Genomic DNA, 20531 nt, shown 5'->3' with positions numbered 1-20531 from the left:
AAAAATTAACATACCTAGGAATAAACTTAACTAAGAAGGTAAAAGACTTGTACATGGAAAACTACAGGATGTTGAAAAAAGAGATAGAGGAAGACAGAAACAAGTGCAAGAATATACCATGTTCATGGATTGGTAGAATCAACATCATTAAAATGTCCATACTACCCAAAGCAAGCTATAGATTCAATGCACTCCCCATTAAAATACCAAAGGCATATTTCACAGACGTAAAAAAAACTCTCCAAAAATTTATATGGCATAAAAATCTTAGATGAATCCATAGGCAGCATAATACCAGAGATATGTTTTAGCAATATCTTTACCAATACAGCTCCTAGGAAAATGGAATCTAAGGAGAAAAATGAACAAATGGGAATACATCAAGATAAAAACCTTCTGCACAGCAAAGGAAACCATCAACAAAACAACAAGTGAGCCCACTGCATGGGAGAACATATTTGCCAATGTTATCTCTGATGTGGGTTTAATCTCCCAAATTTATAGGGAACTCATATAACTTAACAAAAGGAAGATAAACCATCCAATAAAAAAAATGGGCAAAGGACCTAAATAGACATTTTTTGAAAGAGGACATACAGAAGGCCAAAAGACTTATGAAAACATGCTCAAAGTCACTAATCATCCGAGAGACGCAAATCAAAACAACAATGAGGTACCATCTCACACCTGTCAGAAAGGCTGTCATCAACAAATCAATAAACAAAAAGTGCTGGCGAGCATGTAGAGAAAAACAAACCCTCATGTACTTCTGGTGGGAATGTAGACTGGTGCAACCACTGTAGAAAACAGTATGGAGTTTCCTCAAAAATTTAAAAATGGAATTCCCATTTGATCCAGTAATCCCACTTCTAGGAATATATTCCAAGAAATCAGAAACACCAATCAGAAAGTATATTTGCTCCTCTATGTTCATAGCAGCACAATTTACAATAGCTAAGATTTTGAAACAGCCTAAGTGCCCATCAGCAGATGAGTAGATTAGAAAATTGTGGTACATCTACACAATGGAATACTATGCTGCTGTAAAATAGAAAGAACTCTTACCATTTGCAACAGCATAGATGGACCTGGAGAGCATTATGCTAAGTGAAATAAGCCATTCAGAGAAAGATAAATATCACATGATCTCACTCATTTGTGGAATATAATGAGCAACATAAACTGATGAACAAAAGTAGATCCAGAGACAGAGAAGCATCGAACAGACCATCAAACCTCAGAGGGAAGGCAGGGGCAGGTGGGGGTTGGGGTAAGAGATCAACCAAAGGACTTGTATGCATGCATATGAGCATAACCTATGGACACAGACGGTAGGGGTGTGAGGGCATGTGCTGGGGGGTGGGGAAAAAATAGATCCAAAAACAGAGAAGCATCGAACAGACTGGCAAACCTCAGACGGAAGGCAGGGGAGGGTGGTGGTGAGGGTTAAGAAAGCAATCAAAGGACTTGTATGCATGCATATGAGCATAATGGATGGACACAGACACAAGGGGGATGAGGGCATGTGCCGGGGGGTGGGAAGGGCCGGGGAGAGGTCAATGGGGGGAAAAGGAGACATTTGAACTAGTAATCTATATATCCTATCTAATAGAGGGAATATGCTAATTGACCCTCACACCATCTCAAAGATGGCGGCACCCACACCAATAAGGCAGGAATACGACAACTGACTGTCCCACCCTCAAAGATGGCGGTGCCCACAGCCACAAGATGGTGGCGCCCAGTCCCCTCAGCCCCGCTGGGGCTGCACGCCCGCCTCCAGAGTCCCCCAGTCCCTGCAGTTCCCTAGCCCCCCAGGGCCAGCCCCAGGCGCAGACAAGCCTCAGATAGCATCTGCCCAGCCGCCCAGGGCCGCTCGAGGCTCAGGTAACCAGAGCTAACTGAGGTCTGCGCTGCCAGCAGTGGCAGCAGCAGAGGTGTGATGGGGGCATCGCCTTCCCCTGATCACCGGGTCGCCTCCCACCCCAGCGGGCTCTGCGAGTGGGGCAGGCCAGGATGAAAATTCATGCACTGGGCCTCTAGTACTAGTATAAAAGGCTAATATGCTAAGTGTCTGTCTGGTAATGATGTCACATAGCAACGCCCAGCTTCCTCTCCCTAGTGACTAGCCTCCTTGGAGTTTCTTCAGTCCAGGAACAGGACTTGCTTTATACCCAGGTGCAAACATTTTACAGTTTAACCAAATGTTTGTGAAGTGTTTCCCATGCCTCATCTCATTTGATCCACACAGAAGTCCTGGAGTAGGTAGATAGGAGACTCAGTAGAATCCTCTTTTCTTTTAATTAGTGGGAAAACAGAGATTTAGAAAGTTTAGAAACTTTTTTTTTTAAATTAAATCTTTATTGTTCAGATTATTACATTTGTTCCTTTTTTTTCCCCCCCATAACTCCCCTCCTCCCAGTTCCCGCCCCACCCTCCGCCCTCACTCCCCACCCACTGTCCTCATCCATAGGTGCACGATTTTTGTCCAGTCTCTTCCCACATCTCCCACACCCCTTTCCCCCCAAGAATAGTCAGTCCATTCCCTTTCTATGTCCCTGATTCTATTATAATCAACAGTTCATTCTGTTCATCAGATTATTTATTCACTTGATTCTTAGATTCACTTGTTGATAGATGCATATTTGTTGTTCATAATTTGTATCTTTACCTTTTTCTTCCTCTTCCTCTTCTTAAAGGATACCTTTCAGCATTTCATATAATCCTGGTTTGGTGGTGATGAACTCCTTTAGCTTTTCCTTATCTGTGAAGCTCTTTATCTGACCTTCAATTCTGAATGATAGCTTTGCTGGATAAAGTAATCTTGGTTGTAGGTTCTTGCTATTCATCACTTTGAATATTTCTTGCCACTCCCTTCTGGCCTGCAAAGTTTCTGTTGAGAAATCAGCTGACAGTAGTATGGGTATTCCCTTGTAGGTAACTGAGTTTCTTTCTCTTGCTGTTTTTAAGATTCTCTCTTTATCTTTTGCTCTTGGCATTTTAATTATGATGTGTCTTGGTGTGGTCCTCTTTGGATTCCTTTTGTTTGGGGTTCTCCGCGCTTCTTGGACCTGTAAGTCCATTTCTTTCACCAGGTGGGGGAAGTTTTCTGTCATTATTTCTTCAAATAGGTTTTCAATATCTTGCTCTCTCTCATCTTCTGGCACCCCTATAATTCTGATGTTGGTACGCTTGAAGCTGTCCCAGAGGCTCCTTACACTATCCTCGCATTTTTGGATTCTTTTTTCATTTTGCTTTTCCGGTTGGATGTTTTTTGCTTCCTCGCATTTCAAATCATTGACTTGATTCTTGCGCTCCTCTGGTCTGCTGTCGGGCGTCTGTATAATATTCGTTATTTCAGTCTGTGTGTGCTTAATTTCTAGTTGGTTCCCCAATATAAGATCGAGGGTCTTATTAGTTTTCGTGTAGATCTCATTAAGTTTATCGGCAGCTTCTAAACAGTTCTTGAGAGACCTTAAAAGTGTGGTTCTGAACTCTATTTCTTCCATTGACAATTTTGTCCTGTTTCTTTGTCTCCGCATTTTGTTATGCATCCTTGGTGCACCCCCTAGTGGTCTTTGTTCGCAGTCTTATAGATAAATCTTGATTGTTGTAGCTAATTCCAGGGAGGGTTTGACCTCCAGGCCAAGTGGCTATGAGAATCAGCTGTGTCAGCGGTGAGAGAACTTCTGTCCTCTAGGGAGGTGCTAATCTAGCCTTTGCCTGAGGCTATCCGGCAAATGGTTCTGCGCTGGGCTTGGGCGGGGCGGGTCGCACAGGATCAACAGGGTGGGCCAGAGAGAGCAGTTATGGTGGCTCTCAGTCCTGTCCCAAGGGGCTCTGCCTCTCTGAGTCCCAGCACCCGCTGCAAAGCTCGGAGAGAAAGCTGCACTCGCTCTGACCGAAGCCAGACAGTCCCGCTTCTCCCGTTTGAGTCTGGGTCCCTAAAGACTCGCCTCGATCTGGTGCTCAGTGTCTGCGACTCCCTCCCGATTGAAAACAACAACCGCGCCCTCCGCTGCCAGCCCGCTCCGCGCACTCCGCACCTCAGAATTTGACTTCAGCACTGCGCCTCCTCTGAGTGTCCGTGTGCGTTTCTCTTTCCTCCTAGTTGTAGGACTTCCACTCAGCCAGCGTTCCTGTGGTTCTGGGTGATGTCCCTTCCGTTTTTTGGTTACACTTTTGAAGTAGTTGTTCAAAGCAGCAAACTCCGGTGTTAACCTATGCCGCCATCCGAAAGTTTAGAAACTTGACCTAACTGAAAAGAAGTAAGACATGGTGGAACTTGAAAATGACTTCAGGTTTTCTCACTGCATAGAATATAGTCAAACACTGCTATAGTTAAATATTTTATCCTTTGTTCTCCCTGCATGATCTACAATAATGATCTGCTTTTGTATTGATATTTACTGCTGTGTTGCTGCCAATTACCTGAAAGAGAAGTTGGGGTGCTTCACTGGGCTGAAAAAAGTTTAGCTAAATCAGAAAGCAGGTCTAATTAAGCAAGTTTATTCTCTGTATATAAAAGGCTAAGTTGACTCGCGCAGGCGCAATACATATAAAGCTCTTGCTGGTGCCAATCGCACGCATGTGTTTTGATCTGTCATTGTTGATCGTGAATTTGGTTGACACTCCTATTATAGAGAAAGGGTGAATAGAGATATTAAAATATTTCTTCTAATTAATTTCCTTTCAATGTGCACAAATTCATGTACCGGAACACTGTACTTTAAATAATAAAGAATTTTTAAAAAGAAATATATATATTAAATAGTGAATACCTCATAGGGTTATGAGGATTACATGAGTTTAAAACTATGTAAAACATTATGGGGCCTAACACAGAGGAGATACAATATTTTATCTATTGCCTCAGAATAAAAAATAAATCTATGAAGATATCTCAAGCAGAAAAGTAATATGAGGTATATCTACAAAACTATTGGCTAAAGAAGTGGAAGTCATGGGCCTACCTTTGGACTAATGGCTTTGTGGTCATATCATTGCAGTTGTGATCCAAATCTAGTTTAGGAAGCTGCTGCCACTTCTATCATCAGCACTGTTGCCACTGGTTCCTTACCAAAAACTGTGGATACACACACTGGAATGTAGAGTACATAAGCCATCAACATATCCTTGGAACTGCCTGCCAGCCAGCAAGCCCTAGGAAGATATCCTCTGCTTAACTGAAGACTTCCAAATATTGTGCAAAAGCATCTCATTGCCAGAACTGAAAATGTATAAGAACCCACATTGTATCAAGAATCCTAGCTGGAGGGGAGTCTGGGGTGTTTTTTTTGTTTGTTTGTTTTTTAGCCTTGGGGGCAGGGGACATAAAAAAGGTAGGAATGGATGCTGAGTAGAAACATAATATCCAGCGCATATATCTTTAGATAAATAAATCCTTCCTGACTCTTGGCACCAACATTCCAACTATGGTCAAAATATAGGATATCACTGATTGGCAAAATCCTACAAAATACAAAGAGGGATGGGGATAAGATTTAAGATCAAGGAATAAGTTTGATCAGGAAAATGGATATTTTTCTAGTATTGGAATGCAAATGCTGAAAAATACAGTTTATAGGTTCAGCCCAGAAGGAGAGGAGTGAAATTAAGGAAGGTTCTGTCTCAAGGCATGTGTTATTTGTATAAAGTGGGGAGCAAATATCATCTGCCCTGAGTGAAAAAGGTCAAAACTGGCTAGGGGGCCTGATGATGATGAAATAGGAAAGGAAGTTGACATAGCATGAGAAATCTTTCTGCACACCAGCTAGCTAAATAAAGAAATGAATAAATAAATAAATAAATAATAAATAAAAGTGATAAAAACACAGTACTTATTTTATAAAGCATTGTTATTCTCATTTATTTGAAAATGTCAATTTTTAAAGTTCAAAATAAAAACAAGTTAGAAAATTTGAGCCTGTGTAAGAAGGGACATGACAGAAGAGGAACTGAAAGGCCTCCAAGGGCAACAATTTAATTACAGGGTAACAGAAACCCATTTATAGAGTATTGTAAACAATACAACTATGGAGATACTGCTCTCAGGTTAACATGGCTTCATTTCCTTTATATTATTGTTTAGTGTGTGAGTGTGGACACCACTCTGCACAAGCTTCATTATCCAGACAACTGAGGGCCTCTCATCAGAAGGACCAAGTCCCCAAAACATGCATTTATACATGTCACTTTAAAATAAAGACCTTTCAATATTTTAAGCTATTCCTTATCAACTAAAATATTTTGCAATCACAAAAATGTTTCCTATGGATATAGTTTGCACATTTATTGCAAGCCATTGACTAACCACAGACAGAGCAAATGCTAAGATCTGTGTTGTTTTTAATTTTTAGGTGAAGGGTGGCATATCTAAACTGCTGTACTTAAAAACAGAACAACAGCCAATTCTTAGACATCTTCTTCACTCTTAAGCTTCCAAAGACAGCTGTGTGTGGTTGGCTGATGTTGGACAACAGGAATAGTCTATTTCCTGTGAATGGTTCGTTTCTGCCGTGCAGCAAGCAGTGAACAGCCCCATACCATGCAGCTATCAGAGCTTGATACCTCCAGTACTAGAAAGAAAAGGGGCTTAGGAAGTTGAGAGGTTCAAGCTTCAAGTTTGGTTTCTAAACAATATTTGCAAAATCCATATTTATAGGCACCTTTCAAATGTATCTAGAAGACAGCTTTGATCAGTCCACTGGCCCCTTGCCTCTTTTTCCAGTGATCTTCCCCACCTGGCCAAATTTCACCTCCTTGGGAGAAGTGATTTTTCAGTTGGGAGTAATTTGGATGTATGCTACTCTTCTGTGACCATCTTCTAAATCTGGTATGTCACAGCTCTAATTTCTGAGATGCTTACTAAGGCAATTGTTTGATTCCAGGAGAAACTTGAGTAAACCAGTTACAAATAATCTGCTTCATTAGTAACCAACACACAGCTACTAGAGGGGTACTTCCCCCCCTCCCCCAGATATACAAACTGGACCAATAGCACATTTCTACAAATAATGCTTAGAGGTTGATGAATATTAAGTTTCTCATAACATATATGGGAGAGCAATATGTGAATTAAAGCTGTCTGCTGGGATACAATATCTCCTCAATGGCAAATTGTTTTAAAGATGAGAAGTTGCAATTTGAATATGCAATGTAGATATAATACCTGCTCACAGTCGATATTTTTTTTAAGTAAGCAAAGTACAAGCATACTACTTTACACACCACTTGGTATGGTTGGCTAAAAGCACTGAGGAAATATAAAACTTACAATGAGGCAGAAGGCTAGGGAAAAATTCTATTATGTATTGGAGAAGAGGTGGTCAACTCCATTGCTGAAGGGAGGACTGTCCAGTGCAGTTTGCTAATGGATTTGGTGTTGGCATGAATGACCCATAAAGCTTTTGACCCACAGAACTAAAATGTTAACCAACACAAAAGAAAGGGTGCTACTGTCTTCTTGGTCTTATAGACAACATTGGATAGTAATAAAAAAAAGTGCATTGAGGGGTAGCAAATGATGGTCCAGGGAAAGGCAGCTGGATCATTGGGCTAATGTGTTTGTCTTTCACTCTACTCTAGTCATAACTCAAAAAGCTTCGCTGTCAGTAAATTTGGTACTGAGGGGCTTCCAGGTACAGGAAAGCATTGGGGGAAAGTCAAACTCACCTTTAATAATCCATGCCTAGTAGCTTTGTGATAGTAGCCAGCCCCAAAAGGGTAATTAATGGTTGTTAAAGAGGCACTATGAATTCAAGGCCAACAGAAGATCAATTAAGTCATTTGCCTACATTAGCTTTCCTTTTGTTATTGAATAGAAAAAACACTGAGGAGACTTCTACCACCACCTCTTGCTTTTATCCCTGTCAGGAAAAATGTAACCAACCAACCAATAACCAAACAAAAACAAACAAACAGAGGGAAGGGGGCTGACTCAAATACAAAATAAAAACCAAGGAAGTGAGCAAACTGAGCCAAATCATTCAGATGGACATTTTAAGATGCACTGAAGGCACACTCTGCCCAGGTACATGGTGATGGTTATGGAAGAATGGAGGTCTTGTTACTGGAGTCAGCCCGAATACACTCATCAGTTTGCTTCAACAGCCTCCGAACGAGCTTTTCTAGGTCCCTTCTTGATTTCAATTCTTCTTCCAGGCATTGCTTCATTCTTTTATTCTCCTATTATGGGAAAAGACTTGATTACCAAACAAAGGGACCCCTTCTCAGGGCTCCTCCTGCTCATCCTCTTGGTGGTCTTCACTATGGACTACACTTTTCTTCCTCAAAATCCTTTCTCTCAGCTCCTAACACAAGGCAACTTCTTGATTCTCCTACCTCTCTCTGACAAACCTTTTGCATTCTTCTTTCTTGAAATACAACCATTCTCTAAGGCTCTGTCCCTGGCCCTCTGCTAATTCAATACTCTTTTCTTAGTGTCTCTTCTCTTTCAACTCAAGTATCTATTAAGAGGCCTCCAAAATCTCTCTGGTACTTATTTCATCTCATCTCATGAGCACTAGGTCCCCAGTCCCCAATGCCAACTTGGTATTTCCTCCTAGATATGTTTCAAGCCCCTCAAACTCATTATGTCCTAAAGTGAACTCTATCTCCATCACCCCAAACTTCTCTTCCCTTGTGGCTGCTGATCTCCATGAAGGGCATCACCATATTAAACTAGATACCAAGGTAATAAGCTTCATCTTCAATCCCTGGCTCTTTCTTAATCCCAAAATCACACCATCATTTTCCACAGGCTCTAACTTTGCAGTGTGCCTTCCTTTACATTCGTTTTCCTCCGCTGTAGCCTCAGTAGCACTACCTCAGGTCAGAACTTCATCATGTCTCACCCTGAGTTTTGTAATAAGTCCTAACTGGTCTTCCAGAGCCTGGTCTCTCTTCCTTTCAATCCATCCTTTACCCTGTCACTAGGTACAGTCAATCCTCAAACATAAGGAAGTGTGAACATCATGGAGCACTGGATCACATCTGCACTGGAGCTCACAAATTATGATTTATAATTCTGATTACATGCTCACAAATTACTTATCTTTTCTTAAATTCTGTTAACAAATATCAGGAAACATGAAAGTTTTAAGTAAGTTTTGGACCCTATTGTAAATCACTAAATAGGTATAGAATCAAGCCTCAGAAGTTTCTACCCAAAGCCACATGGTAAAATCAACAAAACCCACCTTGATGACACAAGGAAAATAAAAATCCCCACCTCACCATTTTGTTCCTGGACCTTTCCCGAGAGCATCTACTGGTGTGTGACAAGGAAGAGGGAGTTGTGACTCGAGAAAAAAGACTTATATTTCATTACCTGTTTCAGTTCTTTCACCTCATCCTTCAAGGCATAAACAGTGTCAACGAGGCTCCTAGAACATAAAGTTTAGAGATTAATAGCTGGCACTGGAGTATTGTTAAGTAACACTTAACAAGAAAAGCAGCTTTATAGAAATACAGATCCTGAAAAACATAGGATTTTCTACCTGACCAGAGAAAATACTGCTATTAATTGTTCTTGTGTTCCTCCTTGTTATGGGCTAACCACCATCACCACGCATGCTCATGCAAACTCCGTGGGCACGAAGGATGGGCCAAGACCCACCCCTGTGCCCACCACAGCTTTGTGGCCCACAGTTCCTTTCAAGGTGCACAAATTCATGCACTGGGCCCCTGGTATATTCCATAAAAGGATAAAACACCCTAGCTGAGTTGTGAAGCAGTCATTTCTTCTCTGGCTCTTCCTGGACAAGAACTTTGGAGATCTGCGTTCCAGGTCTAATCCTATCACTTACCAAACAGTTAACCTTGGGTAACTAGTTCCTTCTCATTCTCTCTTGGTCTTTCTTCACATACAAAATGTGGATAATGCCACATTCCACTGAAAACCTCACAAAGTTGTAGGAGGGATTAATATAATTATAGACCCTCTCTCCACCCAGTCATCAGGTGCAGGTGGGCCCCAAGTCTGAGATCCATCAACCTGGCAAACATTGCTTATCCCACCCTGGAGTCTCCCTGAGATGTTGCTGCACACAACTTTCACACCAGACTGAACATCTGTCACTAGCTGTTTCTCACAAATCACTGGCCTCAGCCCACACTGCAGACTTTGGCTAAAATCTATCAAAGGTCCACAAACATGAAAGAAGCAGCAGTTGGATTTCACATGCCCTGTTCCTCTTGCTGAGCATGCCCAAGCCTGGCACTAGAGGCAGTCAGCCACAATTCATGGCATAGCTTCTCCCAGGCACCTCCACACCAAGGAAAGGCAGCTGTCAACTGCAAATCACTTTGTAGCTCCTGCCAGGTGGTCATGATCCAGGAAAAGGCAGTGGCTGGCATTTATCTCCATTGGAGACCCTCCTAAGAGGCCACAGAATCAATACACCTAGTGGCCAGCTTCAAACCACACAAGGCTACCACCCAATTAGCTCAACAAATGACACACCCAAAGGGTGTATTTGGCAGGCACCAGAGCCCCAATAAAGCAAACTCCACTCCATGAAGTCAGGCCCTGGACAACAGCTTATCCACTGCAGTCACAGCAGTCCTCTCAGTAAGTTAGCCTGAGTATCAATCCCACCCACCGATGTGCTAACAACAATCAAGGCTGAACTACAACCAAAGGCCTCACACGACCTGCATAAGGGACACCCTTGGGGTATCTAGCTCAGGTGACCAGGGAGACTGTACCACTGGACCCCACAGGACATCTACTATGTAAGGACACCCTGCCAAGACTGGCAGGCATAATAGTTCCACCATTTAATAAGTAGAAAATAACACATGGAGGCAGCCAAAAAGAGGAGACAACGAACATCTCACAAATGAAATAACAGAACTCCAGAAAAAGCACTAAACAAAATGGAGAAAGCATAATATCAGATACAGTGTTCAAACCATTGATTATAAGGATGCTCAATTAATTTAGGGAGAGAATAGATGAACTTGGTGAGAACTTACAAAAAGAAATAGAAACCATTAAAAAGAACCAGTCAGAAATAAAGAGTACAATAACTGAAATGAAGATTACATTAAATGGGAATAAAATAACACGTGAAATGGAATCAATAATAGATTAGATGAAGCAGAGGATCAAATCAGTGAATTGGAAGACAAGGTAGCAAAAACGTAATTGGAACAGCAAAAAGAAAAAGATTAAAAAATATGAGAATTATTTAAGGGACCTCTGGGATAAAATCAATTGTCAACATTTGCATCATAGGGGAACCAGAAGGAGAAGAGGTAGAGCAAGTGATTGAAATCCTCTTTGAAGAAATAATGATGGAAAACTTCCTTCTCTAAATTGGTGACAGACATGGAAGTCCAAGAATCACAGAGAGTCCAAAACAAGATGAACCCAAATAGGCCAATACCAAGACACATCTCTATATATAAAAGCCCAGAAACTGACTGGCGGAACAACCAGAATGACTGGAATGACCGGCCGGATCTGGAGTAGGGCCAGACGACCAACTTCCTGTGACCCTTCCCCCTGGCCGGCCCCACCCCTGATTGGCCTCTCCCACCCCAATCGAGGACAGGGAAGCCAGCCAACCGTCCCTGCAACCCCCTACCCCATTTGGGGGCAGGGCTGGCTGGCTGCTGATCAACCCCCTACTCCATGTGGGGGCAGGGCTGGCCGGCCCACCACCCACAGTCCCTCCCCATGGCCAGTGTCACCTCCGATCAGCCCCCACCACCCCGATCAGCCTGCGGTCCCTCCCCCTAGCCAGCTCCACTCCTGATCGCCCCCCACCAATCAGGGGTGGGGCCAGCCAGACCACCACCCACAGCCTTTCCCCACGGCCAGCCACACCTGCAATGAGCCCCCCCCCCAAATCGGGGGCAGGGCCTGCTGGCCAACCTCGCCCCATCTCCTCCTCACAACAGGCCCAGCCCTGATCTGCCCCGATTCGGGCTGGGCCAGCCAGACCCCACCCGTGCATGAATTCATGCACTGGGTCTCTAGTTTCTGTATAAGGGGTGTTTCACACAAACTGCACTTCAGGAAGAAGCCTGCACTAAGTTGCCTACCTCTGCATTGAACTGCCTTCCTTCACAGTGTTTCTTCAATCTGAGCCAGCCCTTATAAAGTAGTTCCTGGAATCCTATTTCAACCAATAGGACTGAGGCTTTCCCCATATAATAGGAGTTATGCAGCTGTATTTCCATCAGTATCTTCACTAAAAAACCGGAGTGTCTCCACTCTGACCAACCAGAATAGTGCCTTTTGGACCAACCAAATTGTGAAGATTTGGAGTCTTCATTTGCATGAGGACAAACCAATCAGGGACCAGAGACAGGGACTTCTGTCTATATGAATCAGCTCCCCTCTGGCTCAGAGAGTGCACTTTCCTTTTCCACCAAAGATGAAACATAAAAGGTGTCTTACTGGAGCAGAGCACAACTGTCTATGTGGAGAGAGGCTTGGCTCCAGGCTGCCTGGCCCCATTGCTGGCTCACCCTAGTGCTTCACAGCTGGGCTGTTAAACAGCTGTGCTGCTTCGTAACTGAGCTATAACACTATTGAGTTGTTTTCACTGAATAAAGTTTCCTTTTTCATTATACCCCAAATTGGGAATTCCTGTTGGTGTTGAATTGATACCAACAACCATCATTTGACATGCTCAAACTATATAAAGAACTCATACGACTTACCACTAAAAAAACTAACAAACTAATTTTAAAAAATGAGCAGAGGACATGAGTAGACATTTCTCCAAAGACAACATACAAATGGTCAATAGATATATGAAAAGATGCTGAATGCCACTAATCATCAGAGAAATACAAATAAAAACCACAATGAGATATACCTGAAGCTAACACTAAATAATAATGACTATAGAGAGAAACCAAGATGGCTGCATAGGTAAACACCGGAAATTGCTGCCTCCCACAACAACTTCAAAAATACAACGAAAAGACAAAACGGACATCATCCAGAACTACAGGAAGGCTGGCTGAGTGGAAATTCTACAACTAGAAGGAAAGAGAAAAGCACACTGAGGCCCAGAGGAGCGGCGGAAGTAAAGTGCAGAGGTATGGAGGCTCGAGCGCGTGGGGAAAGGGGCTGTCACCTGAGGACGCGGCTGTCTTTTTGAATCAGGAGGGAGTCTCAAGCTCCTGACTGCTCTGAACTCCAGATCCGGGAAGTCTCTGGGGACCCAGGACTCAATACGGGGAGAAACTGGACTGTCTGGCAGCAGGCAGAACTCGGAACTTGAGGGCGGCTTTCCCTCAGAGGTGCTTGAACCGATTACCAGGACACTGAGAGGCAGGGCCCCTTAGGGCAGGGCTGAGGATCATCCATAGCTGCTTGCTCTGCCCTGTTGATTCCCTGAGACCCCGCCCCACCCAGGCTGCAGCAGAGGCTTTGGCCCTTTGAAATCTGAAAATTACCTAACAAATTACAGCTGGGCCAGACAGACCCAGAACTTCCAAGAGAAGGCCAAAGGCCCCACAGCAGCTTGCATTGCTTCACAGCTGGGCCGTATCTGGGCACCTCCAAACCCCAAAAAAGGAAGGGGAATCTGTAGACCTCTTTGTAGCTCCTGCTGGGTAGCCTCAGGCAGAGGCTAAATTAGCACCTCCTTAGATCCAAGAGCCAGTGTACCCAGTGGTCAGAGTGGGACCATCCAGATTACAACTCCTCAGATCCATAAGGGACACACTCAGGGGGCAGACTCAGGGAGCACCAAAGCCCCACTGAAGCAAGTCTTGCCCCAGAAGGGTGTCTTCAGCACAAAAGTTCTCCCACTGCAGACACAGCTGATTCTCACTGCCAATTGGCCTGGAGGTCAATTCCTCCCAGTGACAACTACAACAATCAAGGCTTAACTACAAGACTACAACAAGACGGTGCACAAAGCCCACAAAGGGGTGCACCAAGAATGTCCACCTTAGGTAATTGGGGAGGTTGAGCCACTGGACCCTATAGGACACCTAGCACACAGAGCCACTCTACCAACACAGGGAAGCATAAAAAATGCAGAGACAAAGAAACAGGTCACAAATGACAGAAATGGATGAAAGCAAATGACTGGATATAGAGTTCAAAATGACGGTTATAAGGCTTTTCAAGAATTTTCTGGAAACCGCCGATAAATTTAGTGAGACCCTGGAGGATATGAAAAAAGACCAACTAGAAATTAAGCATACACTGACTGAAATAAAGAATAATATACAGAGATCCAACAGCAGACAAGAGGATCCCAAGAATCAAGTCAAAGATTTGAAATACAAAGAAACAAAAAATACCCAACTGGAAAAGCAAAAAGGAAAAAGAATCCGAAAATATGAAGATAGTGTAAGGAGCCTCTGGGACAACTTCAAGCAAACCAACATCCGAATTATAGGGGTGCCAGAAGAAGAGAGAGACAAGATATTGAAAACCTATTTGAAGAAATAATGACAGAAAACTTCCCCTACCTGGTGAAAGAAGTAGACTTACAAGTCCAGGAAGCGCAGAGAACCCCAAGCAAAAGGAATCCAATGAGGACCACACCAAGAAACATCATAATTAAAATGCCAAGAGCAAAAGACAAAGAGAGAATCTTAAAAGCAGCAAGAGAAAGACAGTCAGTTACCTACAAGGGAGTACCCATACGAATGTCAGCTGATTTCTCAACAGAAACTATGCAGGCCAGAAGGGAGTGGCAAGAAATATTCAAAGTGATGAATACCAAGAACCTACAACCAAGATTACTTTATCCAGCAAAGCTATCATTCAGAATTGAAGGTCTGATAAAGAGCTTCACAGATAAGAAAAAGCTAAAGGAGTTCATCACCACCAAACCAGCATTATATGAAATGCTGAAAGGTATTCTTTAAGAAGAGGAAGAAGAAAAAGGTAAAGATAAAAATTATGAACAGCAAATACATATCTATCAACAAGTGAATCTAAAAATCAAGTGAATAAAAAATCTGACGAACAGAGTAAACTGGTGAATATAATAGAACCAGAAGCATGGAAAGGGAGTGGACTGACAATTCTTGGGGGGAAAGGGGTGTGGGGGGTGCAGGAAGAGACTGGACAAAAATCATACACCTATGGATGAGGACAGTGGGAGGGGTAAGGGCAGAGGGTGGGGTGGGAACTGGGTGTAGGAGAGCTATGGGGGGAAAAAAAGAGGAACAGCTGTAATAATCTGAACAATAAAGATTTAATTAAAAAATAAAAAATAAAAATAAATAATAATGTCTATAAACTAGAATTGAAAAATAAAATATTAAAAAAATAATGACATATCACCTCATACCTGTCAGAAGGGCTATCACCAATAAATCAATAAACAACAAGTTTTGGTGGGTTTGCAAATTGGTACAACCAGTATGGAAAACAGTGTGAAGGTTCTTTGAAAAATTAAAACTAGAGCTATCAAATGGCTCAGCAATCCCACTTCTGAGTATTTATCTAAAGAAATCCAAATCACTATTATGAAAAGAGATATCCAACCCTATGCTCACTGCAGCATTATTTAAAATAGCCAAGACATGGAAGCAACTTAAGTATCCATCAATAGACGATTGAATAAAGAAGTGGTACATATACAATGGAATATTACTTGGCCATAAAACAAATGAAATCTTATCATTTGTGACAAAATAGATGGACTTATAAGGTATTATGCTAAGTGAAATAAGTCAGATAAAGAGAAATACCATATAATTTCACTTATATATGGAATCTAAAATACAAAATAAACAAACAAAATAGAAACAAATTCACAAATACAGGGAATAAACTTATGGTTGACTAGAGACCTGGTGCACGAAATTCATGCATGGGTAGGGTCCCTAGGCCTGGCCAGTGATCAGGGCCGATTGGGGCCTTCCAACTGCCGGCTGGGGCCTTCCTTCATTCTGCACTGACCCCTGGTGATCAGCACATATCATAGGGAGTAATCAAACTCCCGGTCTCCCGGTTGAACTCCCGAGGGAACTATTTGCATATTAGGCTTTTATAGATAGATAGATAGATAGATAGATAGATAGATAGATAGATAGATAGGAGGGGTGTTGGGTAAAAAAGGTGAAAAGATTAAGAAGTACAAATTGGCATATACAAAATAGTCCCAGGGACGTAAAGCACAGCATAGAGAATATAGTCAATAATATTGTAATAAGTATGTATGGTACCAGGTGGGTACTAGACTTATTGAGGATCATTTCATAAATTAGATGCATCTAACCATTATGCTATACCTGTGAAACTGATATAATACTGAATGTCAGCTGTAATTAAATTATAAAAATTTAAATAGCATAGTCCTATATAATAAAGAGGTGATATGCAAATTGACCATCACACCCTCACACAAGATAGCTGCCCCCATTGGGTCACATGATGGCCATCAGGGGAGGGCAGTTGGGGGTGACCAGGCCAATAGGGGAGGGCAGTTGGGCTAAACTGGGCCTGAAGGGGAGGGGGGCAGTTTGGAGGGACCAGGCCTGCAGGGGAGGGCAGTTGGGGGGAACAGGCCTGCAGGGGAGGGCAGTTAGACGTCAATCAGGCTGGCAGGGGAGTGGTTATGGAGTGATCAGGCTGGCAGGCAGAAGCGGTTAGGGGCAATCAGGCAGGCAGGCAGGCGAGCAATTTGGAGCCAGCAGTCCCAGATTGTGAGAGGGCAGTTGGACATCCCTCAAGGGGTCCCAGATTGGAGAGGGTGCAGGCTGGGCTGAGGGACACACCCCTCCAGTGCACAAATTTCATGCACCAGGCCTCTACTTATAGTATAATTATTTATATTGAGTGATTACCATGTGTTAACCTTTATACACACTTATTATTCCATTTAAGCTCACAACAACCTGAAAGTATTACTACCATACCCATTTTAAAGATGAGGAAACTGAGGTACAGATAGATGCAGGAACTTGCTGCAGGTCACACAGCCAGCAAGTGGTAGAATTTGGAGTTGAACCAGGATTGTTCTTCTCATAAGCCCAAGTGCTTTATCACTTGGCCGTTATCACTCCATACACCAGATGGAAAAGTATTGTACACTGATGACGCCAAGCACTTTGAAATATGCTGTCTGCTGCAAATTTAGGCTTGATTTCAGAAATGACTCAAGCTTAAGCAAATGAATTATTTTGCTACTTTGTGTTTATTTTATGAGCCATAAGTTATTTAAGCTGATTTCCCCCCATTAGGCCACCCTCACTACTGTGCAAAGGTAGGCCAGGGACATAATCACCCTGAACTTCAGTTTCTTCATCTGTAAAAGTGATGAAAATAATGTTTATCTCACTGATTGCTATAGGATTTTAAATGAGGTCATGTTGGTGAAAGTCCAGTGCTTGACTCAATAAATGTGAGAAGCACCCTCTAGGCAGGGAAATTGATGCCATGGCCTCCCCAGGTGCCCCCTACATCCATGTAGAGTGATATTCATATGTATCCTGAAACACCTTACTGTATGAGGGAGTGGGCTCCAGGGGTAGCCACCATGAAGAGAGTTTTGCCTCCTGTGTCTCTCCTTCCCCCTTCCCTTTGCTGGGGGACAGCCTTCCCAAGGCTCCCAACTGCATGATCAACAAAGATGGTCACATTCTCAGACAAGAAGGGATAGTCCTTCAGTATAGGCTTTGCAAGAGCCACATTGCCCTGCCAGAATCATCTTTCCAGCCCCTAGACAAATCAGAAAAGGTTTAGTCTACTCTACTCACTTTTCTTCCATGATGGTCTGACCATTGCTTCTGGTTTCTTCAATGATGAGTTTCTCTTCCTCAGGGAGTAAGACTTGTGGAACTGAATCTTTACGAGAACCTACAAATAAGCATTGCAAAAAGGTGGAGAGGGAAGAGTTCCTAGTGAGAACTATTTTTAGGTGTCAGTTCCTTTCTCCTATTGTTATTGAAGGGTACTTATTAATAGCATGTTACAACCTTGCACCCAGACATCCACCCAACATTAATGACTAAATCTTCCTGACCTGAGAAAATTCTAAATGACCAAATATATTGATTAAATCTTGGGGAGGAGAGAATTTTGTACTCAGAAAAATTATGTGAAAGGGCCACTGTGATACCTGTATTCAACCATGACCCCATCTTTTCCTGTTTTGCCTCTTTCACAGCAAAAAATTTGACCAGTGATCATTTGTCTATGCACATCTCCAGAGAAGAGCACACCACATCCTATGCTATGGTGTTATATAATTTTAGTAAATTTAGAATAACACTACACTGTGACACAACATGCTTAAAGGGCCTCAGAAATATCACTCACTCCCATTTGTTCTCTTTTCAGTCCTATAAGGTGAGGTAGAGTCAGGAAAGACCATTTTGATCAAGGGTAGAGCCAGAGTTGGGAGATTTCTCTCTGCTCATACTGTCTATAAAATTTGGGATAGAAGAGGTGGCAGAACAGACATAGGACCTAACTAAACAGCTCTCCTGCACATCCAATCTCCTACTCATTTCTGGATCTTTCCTCCTGAAGCTTGAGCCCTTAATCTCAAGTCTCCTTGAGTCACTGGTTTCCTATCTTCTAAACCAGTGGTTCTCAACCTTCCTAATGCTGCGACCCTTTAATACAGTTCCTCATATTGTGGTGATCCCCAACCATAAAATTATTTTCATTGCTACTTCATAACTGTAATTTTGCTACTGTTATGAATTGTAATGTAAATATCTGATATGCAGGCTGTATTTAGGCGACTCCTGTGAAAGGATCGTTCGACCCCCAAAGGGGTCGCGACCCACAGGTTGAGAACCGCTTTTCTAAACCAAGCTCCTTCGTGTTGTGAACACTCACTGCCTTCACTTGACCACCTCCCCTTTCCTGAGGTGGATATGTCTCTACCTCATAGCACTTCATAGGTACTTAATAAATGGATAGCAGACTGACTGACCAACAGACTGAATGCAGCAAGAAATAATAACAGTTTTAGAGAAACAGAACTTTTGGCTGGAAGGGATAAAGGGTGGTAGTCACCATGATGCTAAAAGGCTTACTGTCTGCCAAGAACTGCACTATACACTTTCCACATGTAAAAGGTAGGCTGCAGAGGAACAAAATGTGATTCTTTAGGTTAGAGTACCTGCCTGCACCTCCAAGTATACCTATCAACTCTATTGATGTGAAGAGAGGTTGTGGGAAGAGGAGATGAGGTCAGATTTTGTATGAAGGATGTTGCTTCTGGTATCTCCTTGTGCCCTACTCATTCCTACTTTTCACATTAAAAACTGCTCTCACTTCCCTTTTCTGGATCCTCAAAACTTGTTAGCAGACCTGGGTATGTCCAAAGCCACAGCCAGGTTTTGCCTGTGAAGCAGTTGTGACAGTCCCTTCTTCATGGTCAAATGTGCCAACTTCCATATTGAACGTTTTCCTCATGACAGTCACTTCAAAAGCATATGTCAAGGCAGTCCACCTAAGTGATCCTCTCCCACACTCGAGATGTGTCAATGGCTGTCCAAAATGGAGCATGATGGAGAATTCATTTCTTACACAGATACCAAATCCCCACATAACCTATCCTGAGACATGATCTATGTGACCTGGCTTTTTAAAAAGCACAACGATGAATCAGAAAACATTATCTCGCTTTCATTTTGTAACCTGAAAGTTGTTCAGGGACATACCCTCACCTAATAGTTCCCTGATAAATTGTATACATTTGAACAGCCCCTGCTAAGCAGCTACATTTCCAGATTTTCAGAACAACTTTGAAACTTGAATTCAGTGAAGCACTGTTTGCTTAAATATGCAGCTGATCAAAGATAGTATTTTGACTTCCTTTCCAAATCTGCCTATAAGAAGAGATTAGCATCAGTTCACAGACACAGGAACTCTCTGGGCTCTTTAATTCCTAACTAGTGTTGATGAAGGTATCTGTGCACTTCAAAGGAGAATGACTTTTTTTAAAAAAAAAATTTTCATTTCTATCACCTCCAACTTTTTTACTCTTGCATCTCTCTTTCTCTCTGGGTGAAAAGAAACTGGGTAAACAAACCGCTTGGTAGGTAAAACCACCTTATCTGAAAGATGCAGTCCTGTACAGCTCCTCTGCACTGCTCCTCTGCACCAAGTCACCTGTTTTAAACACCCTGCACCAACGTGGGTTGCTTTTCTCTTCTTTTAAGAGGCAGTGAGCAGTAAAAAAGAAGCATTACTCATTAGAGAAAGTGGTTTGGGGGAACCTACTTGAGCCATGGCCTTGTTGAATATTTGCGCTGGTACAGTAGGCTTCAATCACTTTAAGAATCTGAGCGTCCTCTTCCAGAGCAGCTGTACCTGTCAAATTTAATTAATAATTACTTTTCATAGTGATATATGCCTCTGGAGCCTCAAAATTATGCAGTGAACTCCACTGCTATGGACTGGCCTCTCTGACCAGTGGTATTTCTGAAAGACAGGAGCAAAAGCTTGTTCAATTCTCATAACGAAGTGAGAGTGACACTATTCCCAAGGAGAACTGGGACCAGCACCAGTGAGTTCAGCACCAAGGGTGGCATGCTCCCAAAGCCCATCCAGAGCTCTAAACTGGGGAGTCCTGTCA

The 20531-nt window shown here is 42.7% G+C and overlaps 1 protein-coding gene across 5 annotated transcripts in view; it reads right to left on the bottom strand.

Moving 5' to 3' along the window:
- Positions 1–5840: 5840 nt before the first annotated feature.
- ARHGEF6 (Rac/Cdc42 guanine nucleotide exchange factor 6) overlaps positions 5841–20531 on the bottom strand; it is a 129152-nt gene continuing 114461 nt past the window's right edge. For all 5 annotated transcript variants that reach the window (XM_059680246.1, XM_059680244.1, XM_059680247.1 and 2 more), the window contains 4 exons: positions 20177–20266; positions 17695–17794; positions 9332–9386; positions 5841–8187 (listed from right to left, as the gene is read on the bottom strand). In XM_059680246.1, the coding sequence (XP_059536229.1) occupies positions 8047–8187; positions 9332–9386; positions 17695–17794; positions 20177–20266 (386 nt within the window). In that variant the 3' untranslated portion in view covers positions 5841–8046. The remainder of the gene's footprint in view (positions 8188–9331; positions 9387–17694; positions 17795–20176; positions 20267–20531) is intronic.

The sequence above is a fragment of the Myotis daubentonii genome, chromosome X (assembly GCF_963259705.1).
Source record: "Myotis daubentonii chromosome X, mMyoDau2.1, whole genome shotgun sequence".
NCBI classification, from domain to species: Eukaryota; Metazoa; Chordata; class Mammalia; order Chiroptera; family Vespertilionidae; genus Myotis; species Myotis daubentonii.
The sequence above is the reverse complement of the archived record's forward strand: the minus strand, read 5'-3'. Positions and strand labels throughout refer to the sequence as shown.